Source organism: Haplochromis burtoni, unplaced genomic scaffold (genome assembly GCF_018398535.1).
Source record: "Haplochromis burtoni strain Fernald_Lab_line unplaced genomic scaffold, NCSU_Asbu1 Contig_88, whole genome shotgun sequence".
Taxonomy (NCBI): domain Eukaryota; kingdom Metazoa; phylum Chordata; class Actinopteri; order Cichliformes; family Cichlidae; genus Haplochromis; species Haplochromis burtoni.
In genome coordinates, this window is record NW_024582449.1 from 1,705,304 (window position 1) to 1,714,908 (window position 9,605).

Sequence of the window (9,605 nt, forward strand, 5' to 3'; positions counted from 1 at the left end):
CACTCCTGCTGCTGTTTGTAGAATAGAAAATAACACAAGGCTATAACTCATCGCCCCTTAGGCCCTGCTTCCCTTTCTTGTGGTTGAAGGAGTGCCCACATCACTCAGGAACCTCACGTGAACTTATCGTTTGTACCGGTGTGATATGGAGAGGTGAAGGCCTTTCAGACAATAAAACAAGCAGGAAAAACTCATATCCCTGTCTTACATTCATTTACACCAGATCTATTTCATCTCCTTTCTGATGGAAAGGCATCATAGCAGAAAGTTATTGGCAGGATTTATTGACAGTCACATATTTAGAGTGAAGAAAAGCAATCTGACTTCTGCTTGGAGAGGAGAGCACAATGTAAAATATAATGATGTGGTTTTCTTTAAATGATCTATTCCTCCTTAAGTAGGAATACATACATCTGGCACTGCAGTAACATGCAAGTAGGGCACGTGAACTTGATGTATCATGCCAAAGTAAGCGTGCTCAGCTTAATTCTAACTTAAATGCATTTAAACCAGGATGGTGTAGGTGCCTTAAAAACAAGTGAACTCTGAAAATGAGTTTATGAGCAGCCTAATGAATTTATATCATTAGGAGTGCTTGTACACACTATTAACATTACATGTTTCGTCATTTATGACCCCACAGGCTTCATTGCTACAGGACACTGCTTTAATTAGGTGCTATTTCAACAACAGCCTAGGTCATTAACGGGGCTGGAACTCATTCGTTGCCACCGGAGTCTCAGTCATGGTGGCCTGTTGCTAGCTGAACTTTAACACTGTTCTCAGCGACATGAACACTCCAAAGCATGTCCACAAAAAATCAAAACCTGGATACGTCATGTGTGAAATGACTGATGCATTATCACTAAAATAATCATTTCAAGCGAAACCTTAACGTGTCGACACATTTATCTGCTTTCTTCATCAGTGGACAACTGTTCAAACTAAGAAAAGTCAAGGTTAGCATTATGTAGCAATAACCTATGCACAGAGAAAACTCACTGTGAGTGATTATTAGATTTAAGAGAAGCATAGATTAAGTCAAATACACTGTTTAATTTGAAGTAAGGAGGCAGTTTTCAGTTACAGAGACTCTCTGGCTACTGTTTATTTAATTTTACCACATTTTTGCCCAGAAATAATAAAAAATTTTGCATCACAAATGCTTGCAACTCAGAGCTGGTTTAAATTACGAAATAACTGGTACGCGTAATACCGTAATCTTGCCCTTCATTCTGCGTTTTAGCCTGCTCGTCTTTGGCCCGTTATATACAGGATCATTCGGTCTCTACAGCGTCTTCATTCTCTTGATCGGCATTTTGCCAAATTGGCTCCTATGATGTCGATTAAGGTGCGCAAAGAGAGAAAGCAGAGAAGAAGAAAAACGAGAGAGAAAGATGAGGCCAGCCCAGGGGGTGAGGCGCGTGTGAGAGTGTTGAATTTCATGAGTCACGGAAGTGTTATAATTGCACCCCAGAGTTCACTGATCAGTCACATAGATTGACAGCACATCCATGTCATCCCGGGTTCAAGCCCGCCTTGGCACAGTGTGTTTGGCATCATGGCACATCCTTTCATTCTCAAATTATTATAGATTTTTCTTTGGGGGGGGGGGGTTGATAGGTGCTTATGGGGAAAAAACATCACACGAGTCATATTTCAGTGTGTTGCTTTGATTTTATGGATAAAAGGCGTTTAACTCTTCACTGGAATAAATGAATTATCTTTTTACTAAAATAGAACCACTTGACTCAAAGTACGGACACATGCGCACAACACGTCCCAGGATGATTCTCTTTTATGCGCAGTTACAAAGTAAACACCAACGTGAGTCGTTTTGGAGGTAACGAGTCCTGAGCTGCTGTGATCATGCGCATTTGTTGTCAAGCTGTCTGGCCCGTGCGTCTTTGGCTCTTTACCACTTTGAGTCGACGCATCTTTGCTCTGTGTGTTCAGCGGTGCGCTCTCCTGTGATCTCCGGACAGTTTTGAGAATTTCGAGAGTGTTTTTTAACCTTTGGGATGGAGATTGAGGATGTGAAAACTTCAAGCCGATTATTCCACAAGTCTTCATTCAGCATCAGCAGCCTGTTGTGGAGACGAGAAGGAGTGATGGGTGACCAGGAGTCTCCTTCTCAGTCCCAGAAAGTGCGCTCTAGCCAGCTTGCAAAAGCCAGCCATGATCAAAACTTTGAAAAGTCAAAAGAATGCGCCAAAGTGGAAACCAAAGCGGGGACTGTAACTGGGAGACGAGAAGGAAATAAGGAAGAATCGAGGAAAACCGGTGGGGCAGAAGAAAGCGTCAAACCCGAAAAACCGCCTTTTAGTTACAACGCGCTCATCATGATGGCAATCCGCCAAAGTCCCGAACGACGGCTTACGCTCAACGGCATCTATGAGTTCATCATGGAAAACTTTCCGTACTACCGGCAAAACAGACAAGGGTGGCAAAATTCAATCAGGCACAACCTGAGCCTAAACAAGTGTTTCGTGAAAGTGCCGCGCCACTACGACGATCCCGGCAAAGGCAACTACTGGATGCTGGACCCCTGCAGCGAGGACGTCTTCATAGGTGGCACATCGGGAAAACTGCGCCGCAGAGCCGCAGCTGGCTCCAGGACCAAGCTCGGGCTGAAGAGAGGAGGCGGTCGTGTGATGCCCTCGGGCACTGCAACCAGCGTCACTCTGGCCGCAGCCAGTTCGTTTTACTGGCCGGTTCCGCCGTTTCTACCTCTCCAAACGCCGGTGCGCACCCACCTTGGCGCGGGGACATATCTGAGCGCGCACCCTCGCTTCTCCAACCACGCCACGTCAGTGGTCTCACAGCGGGCCCGACTGAGCGCAAACGCTGCGGACGCTGACCGGTTCTTGCAGACGCACCAGGAGATGTCTTACATCGGACTCAGTTGCGCGCAGTCCCGTCGCCACCAGATCGGCGCCGCGTGCACCGCCTTCTCCGCCTCCATCCCCGCGTGCACGCTGCCGCTGACAGACCCGTGCTCTTTTAACATGATCTCCGGACAAGCCAGCTACTTTTACTCTCACCACATACCGTGCGCCGCCACGTTTAGTCAAGAGGAGTGCGCCACCTCCAAGACACCAGCGGCGACGTTTTTACCCAAGAGCGGTCACGCAGACCTCGGAGGATGCTGCGGTGACTTTTCAAATTATTGCCCTCAAGTCAGCCCGAGCCCGTCGTCTTGGAATATAGAGAAATAGATACAGTCCCGACAGCCAGTGTGTGAGATTTGAAACATTGCTGTAGATAGTTTGCTAATTGTTGGAAACAAAAGGCAAAGCCAAAGAATCCCGATGAATGATAAAAATCCTGCAATATTTACCCAAATGTCTGCGTCACAGTGGATGTATCTAAGTAAAAAAAAGCGTTAATAGACTTGGATTATTTCTCAGAGTTGCAAAGTTTAAATGACCAAAAAATAAATGACGCGCGAACTATAAGTCTTAAAATACTTCCTCTGACAAACACATTTCCGAAAATGAGCAAAAAAAAGTGTATTTGCGTATATTGTGAATCCTAGGTTATGCGCGGATATGCGCAGATCATTTTTTTAATGCAATTAACGTTCACCGAGTTTGCATCTGCTTCTGAAATTGTACTAGAAAAAATATTATCCTTTGTTAACTTTCCTCATCAATGATTTCCCACATGTGTGTTTATTGGTATCAAAAAGTGAAGGGTTTTTCGGCGCATGTCACCAGTTTTGGGTTGAAGGGAGGTGAGAAGAAAACACGATTTTAAACATGAAATAAAATCGAAAAGTATAAAACTCTTGATGAAGGGAATCGCTTTCTCCAGCATGGTATCCAACACATTAAAATATTACTTTGGAAAGGTTCCAGCTTAATTTTAAACGAACGGGTGGAACCGGGGTTTTTTTGTTTTGTTTTGTTTTGTTGTTTTTTTAGTCCGGGGACTTTTTAAATTATGAGTTTTCAGTTTGGGTGAAAATGCGATGTGAAAATGATACTTAAACTGCTCATTTGCTGCACTTACTGTCTTCGATTTCGTTAATGTTGCAACCATATATATATTACATTCCCATTTTAATGACCTTACATGTAATTAAACGATAAATAATGCATTTTTAATTGTGTTTTCTTTTAACCTCATTAAAAGCTACTGTTGTTGATTGTTCTTATTTGGCTGTGTTATTAAATGTTTCACCCTGGAGATTTGAGCCCGCACAATAAGAACTATATATAGACTGGATTGAGTGTTTTAAGGAAAGGTTGTGAGGCACAGAGGCCTCTGTGCTCTGAGCCATTCTTTTTTCTTTCTTTTTTTCTTTTTTTTTTTTTGTTTATGAACAGTTCCACTAAAAAGGTTTCTCGAGGAGATATCGTGTGGAAAGGGTTGTGATGTAACCTCAACAGGTAGACATGGCATTTCCAGTCGCGCAGATCTTATTGATCTGTCTTGTGTTTCAACCTGCGCTGACATCACTGCCTGTTAAACTTTCCCTCACCTCTCCTAGCCGCTGCCCCCTGGAGATATAAATTAATAGATGTATGTGGATGCAGATTAGAGCAGATGTCTCTTTTAAACAAAGGGTTCTTTATCAAAAACATAAATAGAAAGAAAGAAAAAACCTCAGCCCGCCACCTTTCCAAAGCCAGTCACATCCTCAGTCACGTGTGGTTAAAGCAGACCGGGCTGGATCAGGTAACTTCACTGTTGCCAAACTCACCGTCTAGATAGATACAAAAGATAATATTTACACTTTGGCATGAAGGACTGTGGTGTGCAGAGCAGCAAGGGGGGGAGCTTAGCTGTGAAGCAACAAGCTTTTGGTGCAAAGTAGACTTTTGTATCCTGAGGCAAGAGTAAGAAGATACTGTTTGCTGTTAGTGTAATAAATAACATGTTTAGTTTGACAGCTCTACTAATAACCATAGAGCTATAATTCACCCTGCTACAATAAGGTTTCGCTGGTTTTTGGTGTGCAGGAGGCTGCAGAAATCAGGATGGCCTTTTCAAAATCAACCAGAAGTTTAAAAAAACCTCTTTAGTTATCATCTCTTTCAGTTTTTTAGATACATTTTTTAAAATGTACAACAAAATGTAAAGTGGGAATAACACGTCTGTTTGTTCAGTTTTATTTGGGTGAGAAGGAATAGACCTTTGAACACCCTCACATATCTGCATTTGTTCTTCCGTTAAAATTAGGTTGGAATTCAGTTGCTGAGCATGAAGCAGTCCATGCCGACCTTCGACGTCTCCCTCCACATCGTTTCTGTTTGGAGAAACAGATCAGCTCTTTAAAGCCACTGAACATTCTGCATCAGTATGTCTCAAAGTGCACCTGTTTGACCAGCTTGTTTCTCCCACGCTGCAAAAGTTTCAGGCTCTGTTTATGCTCCAACATTTTCTGTCAAAAATAAACCTTGTTACCACAAGCTACCACAAATTCTTCTTATTATTATTATAAATCAAACAGATTAAACAGATTTTTGTTGTGCACTGAAAAAGAGCTTAAAAACACTTATGGGAAAGGGTGGCTATCACTCTGTTCCTGGCATGTCCTTGTTCAGTGTAAGGTGTTGTATAGGTTCAGTTTCACTCACATTAGACACTCTAAATCCTTTCCAAATGTAGAGTCAATCTGTCATACCCACACCTCTTTGTAACACACTTTCTGGAGGTGTCCCAACATGTTCACGTGTTTGAACTCAATCTTCAAAGTGCTGTCAGATATTTCTTTCAGACTAGTAATTCAGTCTGACTATTTCACCATATTTGGGATTTTGGGTAAGAATAATAACCTTCCTGTAAATGAAGTCAAAATAACAAAAGTTGCCACCTTGTGCTGCTTGAGGGAGGTGATGCAAACTTGAGATATTAAGATTTACAGTATGTCCACAATATGTTTTGATAAATCTGCGGGAATTGTAAATCCTTTAAAATCCCGTTCACTTTCTTGTAGGTCTATCTATCCATTTTCTTAGAAAAACAATCCAATTAAATGAATCTTACAGTTACTTTGTGCATCTGCATGTCTGTTAAAGTGTATGTTTTACTAATTTTTTGTTCTCAGTGTTCTGTTTGTTTTGAAAGCCAATTAAATTTAGGTTAACAAAAAGGAAACTTTACTTTTTCTATTTAGCTGTTTCATATATTTTCTTCTTTTCTTTTTGGTTAGTTACTGAGTATTTGCCTGCTCTCTTAACTGACCAAAGTCTTTTCAGGCTCCCACAGTTCCGTTTCATGTATATGAGCTCATTTTACACCACAGTTTAGGATGCAAGACTTTTGGCTGAGCTAGGTGTGCTCCATAAAGATGTACCCCAGCAGCGCTCGTAATCGATCCCAGTCAATCACACTCCCCTCCTCAGCAGCACACAGGCTGCCATTATCTGCAGCAAGTGCTTTCGACAGGTAGATCTGCAACCACTGAAACAAGGTGGGTGGGATGGACACCTATAGGCGTCTGTCTGTCTCTTGTCAGAAAGCCAATCTCCCTCTCTCAGACATAGACGTGCTCTTTTTACTCGTTCTTGTTGTACCGAAGAGCAAAACAATGACTTAACTGTTTGAGTCTGCATATCAGTTTGACTGCTCTCTGATTTATTTCCTTTATCCTATAACATCTTCTTAAGAACTCTGAGTTATATTGAGTCCCATGGTGTTAATATTATTTTTATTTTATTTTATTTTATTTTTAATTATTATTAGAGCATGTTGTTTCAGTATTCTTTGCAGAAAAAAAACATAAAATTACCACAGTGTAAAATTGCTCTATTCCCTATAATAAGTAAAATAATAAGTAAAATTATGCTTTCAAACTGAAAGACAATTTGAGCATGCTTACATAAGAATTTATCCTGTATTTAATATGTTAACAGCAATGTCAATTTTATATGTATATACCATATTTTACTACGCGTAATCTCATGGGTTTACCATAAAAGTTAAAACCATTGAAAGCTTTATCAACTAATAGAAAGATTTATAGTTTATCCTGTACTCAACTGGGAGCCAATGAAGTGACTTCGGCACTGGAGTAATATGTTTAAATCTTCATGTATGTGTGAGGACTCTTATCAAAGTATGTGATCACCAAAACTGATTATCCAAAAAAAATGTTCTGTCTCTGATTTTCTGGACTAAAAACAAATATTTCTGTCTTACCTCTTAAAATTCAGCAATTAATGTGTCATTAGTTTGTGAACAGGATAGATCACCGGAGTAGAACAATAAAATCATATCTAGTCAGCTTGTAGAAGCAGTCTATTGAATAAAATATAAAATATAATGCAATTAATGATGGAAACGGTGTGTTTCAGATGGACTTCTTTGTAGCGTTTAGTGAGCCTGTAGTAACCCGGTAGTTGTAGCGGCGTTTTTGAAGCGCCTTCAAACAACCCGGAAGTAGTTTGATCCACGCGAGCCCAACGGAACCGTTGCAGAGCGAGCTGAAAACGACCGAATTGTTGCAGAGTGAGCTGAAAACGACCTAAAGAAACCATGTAAGTGTTTGTGATGATCAGCTGCTGTTATGAGAGACTGGTTATTCTTTCAGACACCGAAATCCGCTAATAGCGAGCATTTAAAAGGCTAACATTGTTAGCCGTTCTGCTACCCGGGCCGGTTAGCTTGATGCTTTTTAGACGCTTTCGGAGCTCTGCCTTTTCATAACTAGCTGTGTCACAGATTTGTTGTAGTTATATCAAAGTAGTTCGTACATCTGGTCTTCTTTGTTGTAAAGTTTCAAAATACTGATTCCGAAATCAGACTATAGCGTAAATGCTAGTTTTCTAAATGCTAACAAGAGACAATGTGTGAGCGTGCGATTTCATGCTGGTAAATAATTGCGACCTGTGGCAGTCCAGTGACGTAAAAAGTATTTTTTTTAAATAGTTTAGCATAAAGGTCCCCAAACATGTCCCAAAATATGACTCACTGAAGCTTTTAAATGGCGAGGTTTAAGCTTCAGCGTGTTGTCTGATAAATGCATCTCTGTGCCCAATACCTATTTTTTTACAGGTGTAGTAAGGTACTTTACTTTGTGTACTGTGTACAGTTTAAGTTTTCCACTTAACTTTTCTCAGTATAATCGGGCTTTCTGTACCTGAGCTGTGTCAACGCACAAAATTCCCTGTTGTAGGATCAATAGTCTTGTTTTATCTTAGTAACAGAAAACCTCCAATAGTGCTACTTTACTACTTCAAATATGCCATTGTCATTGTCACACTCATTTATTAGGATACTGTTATGATGTTGTCTCATTGTTTCATTTGCAGGAGCCTCTTAACAAAGCCCAAGTCAGAGATGACCCCTGAAGAGCTTCAGAAGCGAGAGGAGGAGGAGTTCAACACCGGCCCCCTCTCAGTCCTCACCCAGTCAGTGAAGAACAACACGCAGGTCCTCATAAACTGTCGCAACAATAAGAAGCTGCTCGGAAGAGTTAAGGCTTTTGACAGGTATTGAATCAGACACTTATTTAGCATTTAACACTCTTGAGGGTATAATGTGAGACTTACTTGTTTATATCAGTGTGTTTTTTATCATGTTTCTTTTGTCTGTTTTCTTACATTTAAGCCTTTATTTCATTATTATTGCTAGCCAATGGTGATAACATGCTATCGCGTCACTTTGGTCCCTTTTTAGTATTCACTCGTTTCCTATTTTTCTCCATTGGAGTCACATTTAGCACCTTTACTTTGTTATTAAATATTGCCCTCTCTCAAAGGTAAAAATAACCAAACACATTTAGTTTGTTATTCTTGTATAATGTAGCTGGAACATCATAATCCTCAGGCACATTTGATCATTTTAATTAGCTGGTTTACACACCTAATGAGTGAAAGATCTGCCGGCTGAATCCCAGAGGAAATGCCAACTCCTATTGGTGTTGCGTCAGAAAAATCTGTTATAGAAATTGAAAACATGCAGAACTACCCACCAGGATAACCCACTGTGAATGAGGTAGCAGCTAAAAAGTACTTTTTGTTTTGTTTTTCCCATTATAGGTGTGATATTTATTTATTGTTTCTTCTGATACTGCAAAAGATTAAAAAAAAATCACAGAACATGTAAATGCATATGTATGAGTACCTGAGTAAGATCACAGGGCTTTTATTTATGTATGCATTTATTTTCTATAAATTACTAACATTACATCACCATCGGCATTTCAGGCATTGCAACATGGTCTTGGAGAACGTGAAGGAGATGTGGACAGAAGTTCCGAAGAGCGGGAAGGGAAAGAAGAAGTCGAAGCCCGTAAATAAGGACCGCTACATTTCTAAAATGTTCCTCAGGGGGGATTCTGTCATCGTGGTGCTGAGAAATCCTCTGATCACAGGAAAATGAACTCTCTGAACCGCTCTCCTATTCTTTTTTTTTTTTTCTTACACTTCCTCAAGGCAATTGATTGTAGTTGCCGTAACCTTATTTGTTTTGATTTTGATGTTGGATCACTGAATTCACTATTAAGACAGAAAACATGTCATCAAAAATATGTTTCTCCCATTTGACGGTCATTTAAAATGTTAGGCACGAAAGTGACCAATTTTTTTCTTTGTCTGTGGAGCTTTTCTGTCTTTTTCATTTTCATAATAAAAGTGATGAAGAGATGAAAACAT

The 9,605-nt window shown here is 40.3% G+C and overlaps 2 protein-coding genes across 2 annotated transcripts; both read left to right on the forward strand.

Annotated features, from left to right (window-relative positions):
* The first annotated feature begins 1,916 nt into the window (after positions 1–1,916).
* Positions 1,917–4,093, forward strand: foxg1c (forkhead box G1c). Its single transcript, XM_005927320.2, has one exon. The coding sequence runs from the start codon at positions 2,022–2,024 to the stop codon at positions 3,216–3,218; it is 1,197 nt and encodes a 398-aa protein (XP_005927382.1). The 5' UTR covers positions 1,917–2,021; the 3' UTR covers positions 3,219–4,093.
* A 3,252-nt stretch (positions 4,094–7,345) lies between these two features.
* Positions 7,346–9,369, forward strand: snrpd2 (small nuclear ribonucleoprotein D2 polypeptide). The gene is made up of 3 exons (XM_005927321.2): positions 7,346–7,487; positions 8,262–8,441; positions 9,159–9,369. Coding segments are annotated over exons 1-3 (357 nt in total). The 5' UTR covers positions 7,346–7,485; the 3' UTR covers positions 9,334–9,369.
* The last annotated feature ends 236 nt before the right edge of the window (positions 9,370–9,605 follow it).